Source organism: Melanotaenia boesemani, chromosome 18 (genome assembly GCF_017639745.1).
Source record: "Melanotaenia boesemani isolate fMelBoe1 chromosome 18, fMelBoe1.pri, whole genome shotgun sequence".
Lineage (NCBI taxonomy): Eukaryota > Metazoa > Chordata > Actinopteri > Atheriniformes > Melanotaeniidae > Melanotaenia > Melanotaenia boesemani.
Genome location: NC_055699.1, coordinates 33374434 through 33392001, shown reverse-complemented (window position 1 = coordinate 33392001; position 17568 = coordinate 33374434). Strand labels below are relative to the sequence as shown.

The 17568-nt window shown below is 42.9% G+C and overlaps 1 protein-coding gene and 1 long non-coding RNA gene across 2 annotated transcripts in view; one reads left to right on the top strand and one right to left on the bottom strand.

Annotated features, from left to right (window-relative positions):
- Window positions 1-2276: 2276 nt before the first annotated feature.
- On the bottom strand, window positions 2277-15936 carry LOC121629018. The gene is made up of 3 exons (XR_006008316.1): window positions 15920-15936; window positions 13179-13182; window positions 2277-2355 (listed from the first exon to the last, which is right to left on the bottom strand). It is a non-coding gene; the product is annotated as an uncharacterized LOC121629018 (long non-coding RNA).
- The window catches only part of vopp1 (VOPP1 WW domain binding protein), a 52107-nt gene continuing 36840 nt past the window's right edge, over window positions 2302-17568 (top strand). The window contains exons 1-2 of the mRNA XM_041968483.1: window positions 2302-2361; window positions 15922-15980. Coding sequence (XP_041824417.1) covers window positions 2311-2361; window positions 15922-15980 — 110 coding nt within the window. The 5' untranslated portion in view covers window positions 2302-2310. The remainder of the gene's footprint in view (window positions 2362-15921; window positions 15981-17568) is intronic.

Here is a 17568-nt window from a genome sequence, read left to right as displayed (position 1 = left end):
CAACCCTTCAGTGACGAATTTCTCCTTCACCTTTCTACTGATGATTCCATAAAACACACAAAGCTTAAAGCAGATGATGAGATCTTTATTTTACACATAACACACACACACACACACACACACACAAAAATAAAAAAATAAAAAAAAATGAAATGATACATTTTCTATGGAACATTTTCTCTTTAAATGTGTACATCATGTATACATGTATGTTCTGTCTGTGGAACTTCCAGAACATGATGCTTATTATGAAGAGGTGTGTAGTGATTAGCTGGAAGGCAGGAGGTGAAGCATCCAGGCTGTTCTCCATCTCCTTCAGTATCTGCAGCAGGTGGTTGTGTCCATCCTCTCCAGTGCAGCTTCAGGCGGCCACAGATGTATTGAAATGTCTCCCTGGACATACAGAAATTCTCTGTCCACTGCTCATCGGTAAAATTGAGAACAACCTTTTCCCACTAGTTATCAGCTTTGCTCCGGACCAGCCGGACGGTGAGGAGTTCAATGAGCTGCAGCAACGTCTGAAACAGAACACGAGTTACAATAAACCCGCCGTCTGAAATATTTACTTATTGTAATCTGCTCAACACAGACAGTAGAAAACCGTCTGAAATATTTACTTATTGTAACACAGACAGTAGAAAACCGTCTGAAATATTTACTTATTGTAATCTGCTCAACACAGACAGTAGAAAACCGTCTGAAACGTTTACTCATAAGACACGTATACAACCGGCGCATGTTTAATAAGTTAAACTTACACGTCGTCTCCTTTGTCTGCGGCGGATCTCCTGCCGCTGGATTCTTCATCTTCTGACTTTCAGGAGCCTTCCAGCCTCGACGTGAGACGCCTGATTTTATAGTCCATCAGTAACATCTCCATCAAGCAGAGCATGAACACTACGATCTCTTCGTTCTCCATATTAGCTTGCCGTGTTGTTTTTAGCGGGTTTTGTTTTGTTGTTATGTGGCGCTAAAGTCACACGTCACTGTCGCAGACGTATGCGTCACATCGGTCCCGCAACCGCCCCCAACTCATGTGCGAATGCAACATGAAACAGTTCCCCTGGAGAAGGGCCGTTCTTAGAACTAGAACAGTTATTAGAACTGCGTTCTTAGAACTTCTCTGTCGGAATGCGCCTTATGTCCTCACCATGTTGTCTCAGCAGTACATCCCAGTCAGTGATGTCAAAGCAGTCTCTCAGAGCATCCTCTGCCTCAGGTGACCACTTCCTGATTGAGTGTGTGGTTTTAGACATCCTTTTGACCAGGGGGGTGTACTGTGGCTGTAGGTGAACCAGGTTGTGGTCAGACTTTCCAAGTGGGGGGAGGGGGGTGGCTGTGTAGGCATCCTTCACATTGGAGTACAGCAATATATATATATATATATATATATATATATATATATATATATATATATATATATATATATATAAATTTATTTATATGATGATGTCTATATTTATATAGATATGGTGTCCCATGCCAACCCCGATGGGAACTTAGACTCAATAAATCTTCCTTTACGTAATCAGCTCTTCAAGAGTCAAAGTGGTTATTGTCATCTGCCTAGTAAGGAAAGAAGGTTCCCTGAACAACAAAATTCTTACTTTGCTTTTGCACTAAATGCCACAAAGATTATAAAATACAATAAATAAACAATTAAAAAAATTAAAGATAAAGACAGGATAAAAACTGAGTAAGTAATCTATGTACATAAATGTGCAGTGTGCTACATAAACTGTTGTTCCACATTCAACAGTGAATGATCAGCTGTGCAACAAACTGTCATGAGGTAGATGGTGAGATGCATGTGTAATATCTATTAGTAATAAGACACACACGCAGTAAACAACAGTTACTGTGGGTGAAAATATAAAGTCAGTGTGCAGGAACGGTCGTTCTTACAGACTCCTACCAGCTGTTCAGGAGTTTCTGAGTCTGGTTTTCCTGCAAGAAACCAGGTTTTCTACTAATAGTTTAGATTTATATCATTGGGACTAGTTAAGATGACGTCAGCACAGGTTGTGGTAGCTGAGGAGGGGCTAAAATCTGGATGGGCCGCGCGTATTTACAGGATGAGAGGAGCAGGAAGAGGGGGCGTGGAATAAGCCAACGTCACAGGATTCATCTCCGCGTGTGGCCCGTCCGTTACTCAGGCTGCTTCCATCCGTCCTGTCACGGATTCCGTCGCGAACGGCTGGACCTGCCATTGTCTCCGGTCGCAGGATGAAACGGGCATCGTGATAAAGGAGCACCACGTCTTTTTTTCCCCCAGAAGCGGAGCGCGGACCCGCTCTCCTCGCGGCGGAGATGAGGAACACCCTGGAGGGTGTCGCGTTGACATTGTGGATATTTCTAAAGGTGAGCGTGTCCGCCGTGAAACCGTGACAGCTGTTACTGAGGCTTTGTCTGTGTGAAGTCAGGCGGAGAGATGTGTTTCAGCTCCGGTCTCATCAGGCTGCAGGATGCGCGTGAGACGCACTGATAATTGTGTGCACAAAATTTATTAGCAAACAACCACCGAACAACATTTGTCCTGAAGCCCAAATTATTGTCCACTAGAGATGGGATTTCAAAGAGCCATTCAAAACACTGGCTCGTTCTCACAATATCTTCACAATATATAAGAATGACAAACAATCAAAATATGTACCTATATGAAATCTACTATACACGATTAAAGAATTATAGGAAAAATATAGATAAAAAAGGATAAACCTGAGCAGTTAGTGCAAATTCTAGTAAATGTTTTGGATAGAACTTAAAGTATTTGTTTGCAAACAATAATCTCTGTCTATAGATGCTTCACATGAACGGAGACATCACACATCAGACTTCTATGATGTCACATGTTATTTATTTTATTTTCATTTTTACTCAACTGTACTACTTCTTATTTACTTATTTATTCATTTATTTATTCATTCAGTCATTTTTAGCGGGGGGGGGGGGGGGGGGCTTGGCGTGTGTGTGTATAAGTGTGTGCGTGTGACTGTGTGAAAGATTTCATTGAGTGTTTTTATTCTTATGTTTATAATCATGTAAAGAACTTTGTGTTGCCTATGGCATGAAAAGTGCTTTATAAATAAAGTTTGATTTGATTTGATGAAGGCAGTGTCAAAAATTTGCATATAAAAAGAATGGCTCACAGCTGTGAATAGGGTCCCATCCATTTTAAAGAGTCGTTCAAAAGAATCGATTCGTTCATGAACGTCACATCTCTGTTGTCCACACCATAAAGGAGAAATTCAGAGGGCGACCCCTCTGACACCATCTGTTAACTCCAGAGACCCAGCAGGACTGAAAGCTGGAAGATCTGAACTCTCCCGTTTCTACTCATGCATGAAAACAAAACACCGGTTCTGATGGAGAGAGAATAATCAGGAGCAGAGGAGACACTGGATTTTCACACAGAGAGGCGACCAGTCAGGCTTTGTCTGTGTTCAGACCGCCATGACCCTGATACCTCCCCCATAACTCCCCAATACCTCCACTATAACTCCTCCATACTTCCCCAGCAGGTCACTGGGCCTGCAGGACAAACACTGCTACTGGATGCAGATTGCAGGCTGAATCCACTGTGTAATCATGTTTTAGTGGTTCCCAAACTTTTTCTGTAGAGTCCTCCAGCCCAGATCCCACAACCATGCACCGTCTCTTTCTTTAGCTATATCTTCATTACCCACCATCACCATTACTGAGCACCTGGTCAAGCCTAAGAGATGCCTCTTTTTTTTCTTTTTTTGGTAAATCTCTGTTGTTGATTGATCATTGTTTGCCCGTTGGTACTGTTACAAATTTGTCCATGTTTTGCTAGCAGTGTAAAAACTATAAATATTATTTAGCCTTGCAGCACCCGTCTGGGCCCCGCCAGGGTCCAGAGTTATGACATGAGAACATACAGTTAGACTCAATTTAACTCTGAATATCTAAAGGTTCTCCAGAAAAATCTTCCTTTACCTGATCAGCTCTGACATCAAGGGTGAAACCATCAGGTTTTCTACAAACTTGATCATGAATTGGTTCCCAAACTGGGGGACTGGGGAACTTGCCAAGATCATTTAAGATGTGATTTTAAGGTCAATCAGGGTGGCCCCTTTATTTCTGACAGCCTTGCTCCACTGACGTGTCTTTTCATGTAATATTAACTCTGTCATTACTATTTAATTTGATTCAGCTGATTTAGTGAGCACATCCATTTTAAATGTGAGCACTCTGTGCTAAGACCTTGTACTGGTAATGTGATGCTCACTTTGACTTGTCTTGAGTCCTCTTGTTTCATTTTCAGCACCGATGACCTAAAGAACTGATGCAAAATCCACCAGGGCAGCAGGAAGACCCAGGTTTATAGTAAAAGTAAATATTGCTTCAACATGTCTTATTACTGACTGAAAAAAAGAATGAATATTCATTCTAGAGCATTTTCATGCAACCACACATTTAATGAAAGACTGCAAGTGAATTAGAAATAAGAATTAAATCATTAGAAGACGCCTACAGTGCTTCACCAGATGAACCAACGATGAACCAAATAAGGAAGGCTAGACTGGAATTAAATTAAATAATTAACAAGAGAACAGAATTTCTGGTGCAAAGATTACGCTTGGAGACATTTGAACACAGTAATAAATCCGGAAGATTTTTAGCTAATCAGTTAAAAATAAATAAGGAAAAATCTACCATATCAGCTGTTAAAGATTCAGTAGGTAATATTACGCATGACCCAGATGCAATAAACAACATCTTTAGAGATTTTTATAAAACTCTGTATACATCACACTTGGATATCATTGTCTGATGGATCTATCATTTTCTTAACAATATAGATCTTCCAGGTTTACAGCAGGAACAAGTCATGGCCTTAGACTCCCCCCTCACAGTGGAGGAGCTACACGAAGCCCTTAAACATATGCCCTGTAAAAAAGCCCAGGTCCGGATGGCTTCCCAGCAGAGTTCTATAAAGAATTCTGGTCAACACTGGCCCCAACATTTTTCAAAATGGTGACACAAATAAAGGAAAATGGTTACTTACCCCCAAACATAAACTCTGCCACCATTACTGTACTATTAAAACCAGGTAAAGACCCCACAATACCATCTAGCTACAGACCCATATCACTGATAAATGCGGACCTTAAAATAATTTGCAAAGCATTAGCTGGAAGGTTAGAGAAAGTAACTCCTCTCATTATACACCCTGATCAAACAGGCTTTATAAAGGGCAGATATTCCACTGTTAACATGCGGAGACTAATTAATATAATAGATTATTCTACCATCAATAACCTGGAAACAATAATAGTTTCTTTAGATGCAGAGAAAGCTTTTGATCGTGTTAACTGGAAATATTTACTAGCTACTTTAAACAGATTCGGCTTTGGACCATCTTTGATTAACTGGATTAAAATCTTATACAGTTCTCCTAATGCAAGTGTTAGAACAAATGACCAGACCTCTCCAAGTTTTAATCTACAAAGGGGCACCAGACAAGGTTGTCCACTATCCCCCTCACTTTTTGCTATATTTATTGAACCGCTAGCTGCTGCAATTACACAAAATAAAGCTATTAAAGGCATTCAGTCCAAAAATATATTTCATAAAATAAGTCTTTATGCTGATGACGTTTTACTATTCCTCCAGAACTCACAAACCTCTCTATCTGAAACAATCTCACTAATTAATAAATTCTCATCACTCTCGGATTACTCCGTTAACTGGTCTAAGAGTACAGTTCTACCCATCAACTGTAGCTTTCAAAATCTACCCAGCATCACCTTAAATTCAGGTAACATTAGATACCTGGGTGTAAATATTCCCTCCAGGCTCTCAGAACTAACAAAACTTAATCACATTCACCTTCTTAAGACTATAGAAGATAATCTTGCTTGCTGGAAATCTCTACCCATTTCACTCATGGGGAGAGTTGCCACTATAAAAATGATGGTTCTACCCAAAATCAAGTATTTGTTTTCTATGATTCCTATGAAACCCCCCTCTACCTGGTTTAAATCGCTAGAATCACACATCTCCCGATTTCTCTGGAAAAATAAACCACCCCGGATCAGTTTAAAAACTTTACAGAAGCCGAAAGTTAGAGGAGGATTAGACCTGCCTAACTTTCAACATTACTTCCTAGCTAATAGATTGCAATATGTCCTAAAATGGCTCAAACCTAGTCCACTAGATGACCTGTGGATAGATATAGAACAAACATTTTGTGACAATTTGGAAATTTCTGATCTTCGTTTTTTCAGCTTAAGTATAAAAAAAGCTAAAGTGCTTTAGAAGTGTCAACATCAGCACTTCTCTGACAGCCTGGTGGGAATTTCTCAAAAAAACCAACTCCTCAGTAATACCATGTAAACTCACACCCATCTGGAACAATCCTGATATTCTACTAAACAAAAATATGCTAAACTTTAACCAATGGATTAACAAAGGAATTAAATACTTTGAACATATTATCCATAACAGAAACATTTTATCTTTTAATACACTCTCATCACAATATGGGATTAACAGCAACAGATTCTTAGAATATCAACAACTCAGAACCGTAATACACACAAAATTCCCCCTTCACCGAACAGACCTGGAACTTCCTCCAATAGTAGCAGATTTTATGGACCTCTGTACCCCCAAATTACTTTCAAAAATATACAGATTAATGTTAAAAATAGATGACTCAAATTCCCTACCTACTTCAAAATGGGAGATAGATTTATCCATCAATCCTAGTCAACCATTTTGGCTACAAATATGTCTTAATGCCTTTAATATGACAGACAGCCCAAATCTACAACTCATACAATACAAAGTCCTCCATAGAACGCATTATACAGGACAAAGGATGTTCAAGATGGGTCTTAATCACTCAGATATCTGCACACAGTGCACAGGTAACACAGCAGATGATTACTTACACGCTTTATGGCCCTGTGCACCTGTCCAGAAGTTCTGGAATAAGGTTTGTGAGGATTTGTCAACATGGGTTAGATGTAACATTCCTGCATGTCCTAAACTTTGTTTACTGGGTGACTTAAGTGACATTAATATAGACACTAACAAAGCACATATGGTCCTCACGGCCTTATGTATCGCAAAGAAAACTATTCTAGTGAACTGGAAGTCTAAAAACAGTTTAAATATTAACCAGTACAGAAATCTCCTGTTGGATCACATCAGTCTAGAGACTGTATCGGCATCCATTAAACACCAATCAGTTAACTCTCAGTCTCCCTGGACCCCGCTTATTAGTCACATCTCGTAGTGGGAAGGGGTGCTGGGGTGTAGTCGTTCTGTGGGGGTCGGAGGTGGTGCTGGCTGGGGGGCCTTGGGGGTCCATCGGCCCTGGCTGTTTCTCTGGGTCGGTGGTCGGGAGGGCTATTAGGTAGGGGACGGTGTGTCTGACTGGATCCGGGGCCTTGGGGGCCTGGGGGCTGGTGCTCACTGGGGGCGGTCGGGGGGCTGGCCTGGGGCTGGGCGGCCGGGTTGCTGTGGTGGGAGCCGGGGGGGGTGCCCCGGGGTCTGGGGGCTGCCTCCCTCCAGCTTGGTGGGCCCTTCCTGGGCCTCGGGGGGGGGGGGGGGGGGCTTGATCCGATGCCAGACAGGTACCCTTGGGATTACAATGTGTCCGTTGGGTCTAAGGGAGGGGTAGGGGGAAGGGGGGCGGCGGGGGTCCTGGTGGGCAGTGGGGGGGATTAGGGCTCATGGGGGTGGAGTCTGCTCTCCTTCTTGCTCTCTCCCCTCCCGCCGGGGGCTCCTTCGGGGTGGATGGGGGCGCTGTGCCTTGGACCCGACCAGGATATGTGGTGTGGGCTGCCGGGAGTGGGTGGGCGTCCGGGGCACTGATGCGTTGGGCTCTTGGCTGGGCCGGGCCTTTGCCCCTCTTACCTCGGGTGGTCTTGGGGAGGGCACTGTGGGGCGGGTGGAGGCGATGGGTTTGGCTGAGGGGTCCCCATTGCGGGATCCCCCAGTGGACCCCTGCGACTGCCCGCCCCACTAGATTTTAATCACAACCTAGACATCAATGTACATTTAGGGCCTCGGGGGGGATGGGCACATGGGCTGTGGGTGGGCGGACAGGAGCCACTGAGGGGGTCCTGCTGCCTGGCAGCAGTGGGACCCACCACCATCTCATGGCTCCTTCCAGTTTTTAATTGCATTATAAATAGCCCATACTCATGCACACACAACTCAGGCTGGGGGGCATGGGGGCGGGGGTCTTCCTATGCCCTCGTGTCCCGGGATGCACTCGGGGCTGCGGGGGGTGGAGGTTCGGTGCCTGCCTGGAGTCCTGTGCGGGGTGCTACTGGGCGCCGTCTGCCCTTGGGGCTGCCCTCGGTGCCGCATCGGGGGGCTGGTGAGACCTCAGGGAGAATGTATGTGGTTGTGTGGATGTGTGTATGTAAAGAGGGTCGGGTCTGGGACCCACCAGGCCCTAGACTCCCTGGGCTGCCTCTGGTGGGGGTGGGAGGGGGTAGGGAGGGTTGGGGTGGGAAATGAATGGGTAAGGGTTGGGGTAAAAAGTTTTTTTTTTTTTTTTTTTTGGGGAGGGGGGGGGAGGACCTGCGGACATGTTCTTGTCCCTGGGGTGCCTAGCCTTGGTGTCGGGTTGGCGTGACCCACGGTGGTTTTGCCTGGGGCGGTCGGGCCCCGTCGGGTTCCTGGGTGGGGCTCTGCTGGGGGGAATAGGTGGCCCTTGGGCCTGTGGGGCGCCTGCCCTCCGTGCGGCCCGCACCACAGCGCCCAGCGCCTGCTGGGCCTACTCGCCATCGCCCTGGGCTGCCCGGTGCCCCTGCCCCGTCACGCCGGGGGTTCCGGTCTGGGGGCCTCTCTGCTCTGGTCCGGGTGGGCCGCTGCTCTGTCTGCTTTGGCTGTCCCGGGCTTGGTGCTCTGTGGACCTGCTTGGCCTTTGGGGCCTCGGGCTCCCCCCGTCCCCCGCTGATGCTTCGGGGTGCGGCGTGATCGCGGCCCCCTTGCGGGTACACATTTCCTCCTTGTTGCATGGCCACGCATGCACGTTAACACGTGCATGCTCACAAACGTGGTCGTCTCTCCATCTGCTTCTCACTAGATGTAGCTGATGTTTGTGTGTTGGTACGTTTATCTGCAGGTACGTTTGATGATTATTGTAATTTTTCATATCATCATCATCCTATTTTTCTTTTGGTATCATGTAGTACTGTGGTAGTTTATATTGTTTTTTTTTTGTGATATGTTCTGGGCAGCATAGAAAACTGTTAGTTCCACATTTTAATCCTGTCCTTTCCTCCCTTTTTTTTTTTTTTTCTCTCTCTTCCTCTATCTCCCTGTCAGGTTCGGCACTGACATATAAAGACTAAAGAAAATAAGATTACAATAAAAATAATAAAAATATCAAGGGCAGCCATGTATATAACATGTCTCCCTTGGTAGAGCAAATCTGTCAAGCAAAATATGGCACACAGACCACTGTTCTGCATGTTAGGATGCTGGACAGGACAGGGTTAAAAAAAAAAAAAAGAAAAAAAAAGACTGCAGGTGAATGATGACAGCTGTATTCCACATGTGTTTAAATAAATAGATGACTTTTTGATGTCTGAAAGAAAGAGGGCATTTTGCTTTGGCAGAGTTGAGGAAGAGGGTCTAAAATTTGGTTCTTGAATTCAGTGTTAACCTCTTCTTGATTTGACACCCCTCTAAATGCCTCAGCATGAGATCCTAGAGTCCAACAGATGTCTGCAGACAGCAGGAAGCAGCAATGCTAACATGTAGCATCGCAACATGACTAGCAAGAAGCGGCAATGCTAGCATGTAGCATAGTAACATGACTAGCCGGAAGCGGCAATGCTAGCATGTAGCATAGTAACATGACTAGCCGGAAGCGGCAATGCTAGCATGTAGCATAGCAACATGACTAGCCGGAAGCGGCAGTGCTAGCATGTAGCATAGCAACATGACTAGCCGGAAGCGGCAGTGCTAGCATGTAGCATAGCAATATGACTAGCAGGAAGCGGCAATGCTAACATGTAGCATAATAACATGACTAGCCGGAAGCAGCAATGCTAGCATGTAGCATAGCAATATGACTAGCAGGAAGCAGCAATGCTAACATGTAGCATAGCAACATGACTAGAAGGAAGCAGCAATGCTAGCATGTAGCATAGCAACATGACTAGCAGGAAGCAGCAATGCTAGCATGTAGCATAGCAACATGACTAGCAGGAAGCAGCAATGCTAACATGTAGCATAGCAACATGACGGGAGAAACTCAGCTAAAAGACTCCACCAAGCGTCGGTATCCAAACCAAACACAGTTCAGACCCCAGCAGTTATATGGAAATGTAGAAACCATGAGAACAGCTCTGTCCACTTTGAGCTTCTGCTAATTTCTCCACACAAACCAGGAGTCACATGACAGCAGAGACTCTGCTGGTCCCAGAGACGTCTGTCTCACCACTGCATAACAGAAACTCTGGAGCTAGCAGCCAGAACCAGAAACCAGGTCTTACTGTTGCTGTTTGTGGTGAAAGGTTTGATTCCAGCTCTAAAAACTCTGCTAATGTGTTCTCCTATGACTCTTAGCCCAGATTTTGTTTGAACTTTTTAGTATTGATTAATTATCATCTAATGTTTTGTATAAAATGTGTCTAAATACTAAAACAAATAAGTTATTTCTAATAATTTTCTATATCGTGCAGTGTAATAATAATGATTAGCAAAGAAAACTGAACATGTTATGTTTCTGTAAGAGGGGGCGAGGCTACTTTCAAAACTCAGCATGTCTGGAGCACAAAGGTTCAAGGGAAATGCAGATTCAGCTGAAATTCAACCTCTTTTATTGCTGAGCTATAAATTTAAGTTCTGGGCTTTAATTGCTGTGCTATGTTAACAATTAGACAATGTTAAAAAGTTCTGCCCTGTTTGAATTTTAAAGTAGGCACCATGAGTGAAACGGACAGTACAGGACAAAAAAACCAGCAGCAGCCTTGACATATTACATCATGGGTAAAGAAGTGATGGTTTCTGATTATTATTGTCTTCTCCTCAGTGCTGTTGGTTGCAGTTCTGAGCGCCTAATCTGTTGCAAAGATCTTCTAGAAGTTATCATTATGAAAAAACAAAGCTCTCATTTAAGAGTTAGCTCAAATAACCAGGGGGTATGAAGAAAATTAGATAATTGAATTAAGGGGTGTGAGTAAAGTCTAATGCTCGCCCGTGTTAATGTAACTTGACATGTTTAGTTTCAGCATTTAGAAAAACTTAAACGGTTTAAGGCAACAAGTTTCCTAACAATTTCTTGTAAACTCAACTACTCAACCGGATTAGAGTGCATGACTCTGCGTTTGTTTGACATGAACAGTGAAAGTCCTGCTGGTTTCCATGGAGATGAAGGAGGTTTATGTTGAAGGATTCTCTTCCTATCCTAGAATATCTTGGGCTTCACTTCTTTCTGGATCCTCATTGTGTTTCCAAGGTGAATGTGGGGGCGATCCCTGGATCCTCCTGACTCTGACCATTGATAGAGGTGTCCATCATCATCATCACCATCATCATCATCATCGGCCAATGGCTTCCTGAGATATTTACCTGCATAACACCTCTGTTGAACACCTGGAAACCTGCTCAGGTTAAATTTTACCTTCTACTGTAGCACAATTCCTCCTCAGATATTATTTTACTCATTCCTAGTATTACGCCACTCTTTCCTAGGACTACTTTACTCATTCCTAGGATTACTTTACTCATTCCTAGGATTACTTTACACATTCCTAGTATTTTTTTACTCATACCTAGGATTACTTTTACTCATTCCTAGGACTATTTTACTCATTCCTGGGACTACTTTACTCAATTCTAGGATTACTTTACTCATTCCTAGGACTACTTTCCTCATTCCTAGGACTAATTTACTCATTCCTAGGATTACTTTACTCATTCCTAGGACTAATTTACTCATTCTTAGGATTACTTTACTAATTCCTAGTATTTTCTTTACTCATTCCTAGGATTACCTTACACATTCCTAGGATTACTTTACTCATTCCTAGTATTTTCTTTACTCATTCCTAGGATTACTTTACACATTCCTAGGATTACTTTACTCGATCCTAGTATTTTCTTTACTCATTCCTAGGATTACTTTACACATTCCTAGGATTACTTTACTCATTCCTAGGATTACTTTCCTCATTCCTAGGACTAATTTACTCATTCCTAGGATTACTTTACTCATTCCTAGGACTAATTTACTCATTCCTAGGATTGCTTTACTAATTCCTAGTATTTTCTTTACTCATTCCTAGGATTACCTTACACATTCCTAGGATTACTTTACTCATTCCTAGTATTTTCTTTACTCATTCCTAGGATTACTTTACACATTCCTAGGATTACTTTACTCGATCCTAGTATTTTCTTTACTCATTCCTAGGATTACTTTACACATTCCTAGGATTACTTTATTCATTCCTAGTATTTTCTTTACTCATTCCTAGGATTACTTTACTCATTCCTAGTATTTTCTTTAGTCGTTCCTAGGATTACTTTACACATTCCTAGGATTACTTTACTCATTCCTCGATTACTTTACTCATTCCTAGGACTATTTTACTCATTCCTAGGACTATTTTACTCATTCCTAGGACTACTTTACTCATTCTTAGGACTACTTCACTCATTCCTAGGATTACTTTACTCATTCCTAGGATTTCTTGACTCATTCCTAGGTCTATTTTACTCATTCCTAGAACTACTTTCCTCATTCCTGGGACTATTTTACTCATTCCTAGGACGACTTAACTCATTCCTAGGACTACTTTACTCATTCCTAGGATTACTTTACTCATTCCTAGGCCTATTTTACTCATTCCTAGGACTATTTTACTCCATCCTAGGATTACTTTACTCATTACTAGGATTTCTTTACTCATTCCTAGGATTACTTTACGCATTCCTAGGACTACTTAACACATTCCTAGGATTACTTCACTCATTCCTAGGACTACTTTACTCAATCCTAGGATAACTTTACTCATTACTAGGATTTCTTTACTCATTCCTAGGATTTCTTTACTCATTCCTAGGTCTATTTTACTCATTCCTAGAACTACTTTCCTCATTCCTGGGATTACTTTACTCATTACTAGGACGACTTAACTCATTCCTAGGACTACTTTACTCATTCCTAGGATTACTTTACTCATTCCTAGGCCTATTTTACTCATTCCTAGGACTACTTAACACATTCCTAGGATTACTTAACTCATTCCTAGGATTACTTTTCTAATTCATAGGAAGTACCAGACTGGTTACCAGTAGGAGGAGGAGGTACCAGACTGGTTACCAATAAGAGGAGGAAGAGGTACCAGACTGGTAATCAGTAGGATGAGGAGGTACCAGACTGGGAACCAATGAGAGGAGAAGGTACCAGACTGGTAACCAGTAGGAGGAGGAGGTGCCCGACTGCCTAACAATAGGAGGAGGAAGTACCAGACTGGTAACTAATAGGAGGGGGAGGTACCAGACTGGTAACCAGTAGGAGGAGGAGCTACCAGACCTGTAACTGATAAGAGGAGGAGGAGGTACCAGATTGGTAACCAGTAGGAGGAGGTACCAGACTGCTAAACAACAGGAGGAGAAAGTACCAGATTGGTAACCAGTAGGAGGAGGAGGTACCAGACTGTTAACCAGTAAGAGGAGGTACCAGATTGGTAACCTATTGGAGGAGGTACCTGACTGCTAACCATTTGGAGGAGGTAGCAAATTGGTAACCTATTGGAGAAGGTACCTGACTGGTAACCGATAGGAAGGGGAGGTACCAGACTGGTAATCAGTAGGAGGAGGAGGTACCAGACTGGTAACCAGTACGAGGATGTACCAGACTGCTAAACAATGTGAGGAGGAAGTACCAGACCTGTAACTGATAAGAGGAAGAGGTACCAGACTGGTTACCAATAAGAGGAGGAGGAGGTACCAGATTGGTAACCAGTAGGAGGAGGAGGTACCAGACTGTTAACCAGTAAGAGGAGGTACCAGATTGGTAACCTATTGGAGGAGGTACCTGACTGCTAACCAATTGGAGGAGGTAGCAAATTGGTAACCTATTGGAGAAGGTACCTGACTGGTAACCGATAGGAAGGGGAGGTACCAGACTGGTAACCAATAGGAGGAGGTACCAGAGTGGTAATCTATTGGAGAACGTACTTGACTGGTAACAGATAGAAGGAGGAGGTATCAGACTGGTAACCAGTAGGAGGAGGAGGTACCAGACTGGTTACCAATAAGAGGAGGAGGAGGTACCAGATTGGTAACCAGTAGAAGGAGGAGGTACCAGACTGGTAACCAATGAGAGGAGGAGGTACCAGACTGGTAGCCAATAGGACGAAGAGGCACCACACTAGTAAGCAGTAAGAGGAGGTATCAGACTGGTAACCAGTAGGAGGAGGAGGTACCAGACTGGTAATCAGTAGGATGAGGAGGTACCAGACTGGGAACCAATGAGAGGAGAAGGTACCAGACTGGCTACCAATAAGAGGAGGAAGAGGTACCAGACTGGTAATCAGTAGGATGAGGAGGTACCAGACTGGGAACCAATGGGAGGAGAAGGTACCAGACTGGTAACCAGTAGGAGGAGGAGGTACCCGACTGCCTAACAATAGGAGGAAGAAGTACCAGACTCGTTACCAGTAGGAGGAGGAGGTACCAGACTGGTTACCAATAAGAGAAGGAGGAGGTACCAGATTGGTAACCAGTAGGAGGAGGAGGTACCAGATTGGTAACTAATAAGAGGAGGAAGTACCAGACTGGTAATCAGTAGTAGGAGGAGGTACCAGACTGGTAACCAGTAGGAGCAGGAGGTACCATAGTGGTAACCAATAAGAGGAGGTACCAGACTGTTACCTAATAGCAGGGGGAGGCACCAGATTGGTAATCAGTAGGAGGAGGAGGAGGAGGTAGCAGAATGGTAATCCATAAGAGGAGGAAGAGGTAACAGATTGGTAACCGGTAGGAGGAGGAGGTACCAGCCTGGTAACCAATAGGAGGAGGTACCAGATTGGTAACCTATTGGATGAGGTACCTGACTGGTACCCAGTAAGAGGAGGTACCAAAGTGTTAATCAATAAGAGGAGGTACCAGACTGTTTACTAATAGGAGGAGGAGGTACCGGACTGGTAACCAATAGGAGGAGTAGGTATCAAATTGAAACCAGTAGGAGGAGGAGATACCAGACTGGTAACCAGTAAGAGGAGGTACCAGACTGGTAACCAATAGGAGGAGGATGTACCAGACTGGTAACCAATAGGAGGAGGATGTACCAGACTGGTAACCAATAGGAGGAGGATGTACCAGACTGGTAACCAATAGGAGGAGGATGTACCAGACTGGTAATCAATAAGAGGAGGAGGTACCAGACTGGTAACCAGTAGGAGAAGGTACCATGAGTTTTGTGCTAAATGTAGATGGTGATGATGTCAGTCACGCATCATATACTGCAGATTTGTCCAGAGTTTTTTTTTTTTAACTTCCAGTCTAATTTACAAATTGTTGATTTTTTTTGTCACATTAATATGTAACAATTCATAAAATCATAATCTGTTAATTTTCATTCTATTCTATTCTATTCTATTCTATTCTATTCTATTCTATTCTACAGTCATCTAGCAGACTTGTTTGTCCAAAGCAATTTACATCTGTGAGTAAGAACAACAAAACTAAAGGGAACGTCATCATTAAGTGGTAGTCAAACTGCTGGGAGTCCAGGTGGACCCAGGTGCTGTCGGGTAGTGCTGGAGGCAGGGCACCCCCTTCCCTTCCCCCCATTAGATGAAACACAGTTGCGTAAAGTAAGGCGGGGGGGTGGAGTTCCTGCTTACAGGTGCTGTATTGGTAAATTCTTTACGTTTTTAACCATGACTTCATTTTGTCTTTCTCTTACAGTGTGTAGAAGCCAAGAAGTACTGCTGGTATTTTGATGGAGGATATCCCATCTATTTTATGTAAGTTTCATCTTTCACATCACTTTTTATCCCAATGGACTACTTTATTTCATGTTATTTCAGGTAATCCCATTAGCATCTGAGTGTATGAGTGGCTTGAAATACATTATGTGCTGAAATATATGGTGCTAAAAAAAAGGATTGCTAATCTTTGAATGAGACAGAAGCCTGATAATTGCTTCTTTTTGTTCAACCTCAAACTCCCAAAGATAAAAGGAGCAGGACATCTACAAGTAATTGGTTGTTCTACTAAAACGGGTACCCTATTTACTGTGAAATCTGTCAGGGAAGACTCCAGGAACACATACACTGGGGCATATTTTATGAAGTGTTCAGTTATTCTTTTTTAAGACACATTGCTAGTTGTTATTATTACACTTTTAAAAAAAAGTATTGTTAGCTTCGGCTAACAGGATATATTTTGGATGCTGTGTGCAGCATGAAAGACACTCCGGACCAGGAATATAATGTTTAGCTTCCTTTTACTGGAGATGACAACACTTTACAATCTGCTGGACAATCACAGACTGTTGAACGCTCTAGCGCCAGTGCAGACAAACTTTTTATGTCCACACCAGGGCCAGCGAGCGATCAAAAACATTTCCCCCCAGAACAACTGAACAACTCCTACAAAGTTCCGCTTACCAGGTAAAGCTGTACTACTAAAACACAAACGGTCTTTCTGTACTACGCAATATAACTGACAACCCAAATAACTAAGCAATATAAGAACATAAACATTGTCTGTACTAGTTCTACAGTGTTCAACCATAATCACTGAAGTCAGTCTGTCTTATGTGTTTCAGAACATAAACTGGTATTTAAGCTTGTTTCTGTGACCGTATGAGACTGCTTGTTAAAAGTTGAGTGTTACGACCCCTCGGTGATCTAGGGGCTAGAGGGGTAGCAACAAAACAAGGCTGGAGACAGATACTCACAATATGAGTGATTTATTTACAACAATAAAATAAAATATACAAAACAAGGTAGGGTGTCGGTATTAAAGCCGCCAACAAAAAAAGAAGGCACCACAACAACATTCGTTTCTCATTAACTCCCACCATAAAAGTGTAACTCGTTATACACAACAGCAAAAACCAACTTAAAATGTCCTGCAAACAGGTAAAGCCCAAAGTGGCAACTTAACAACAAAAGGAGAACAAATACACAAAAACCATAAACAAAAGGGAGATGTCTTACTAGAGGCATAAAGCACTCAAACTCACAAGTAACTAGTCAAACAAATACCAATATCTAAACAACAATGGTCATCAAAGGCACACACGGTGCAGTCACTAGACACAAGGAGCAAGCAGCGAGCTGTGCTGTAATCATACACAACTGCCTTGTAGAGATGTGACGTTCAGGAACGAATCGATTTGTTTGAACGACTCTTTTAAATTAACGATGGGAGCCGATTCACAGCTGTGAGCCGTTCATTTGTGAGCCATTCTCTTTATATACACATTTTTGACACTGCCTTCATCAAATCAAATCAAACTTTATTTATAAAGCACTTTTCATGCCATAGGCAACACAAACTTTTTTACATGATTAAAAACTATTGCTGGGCAACGATTAAAATTTT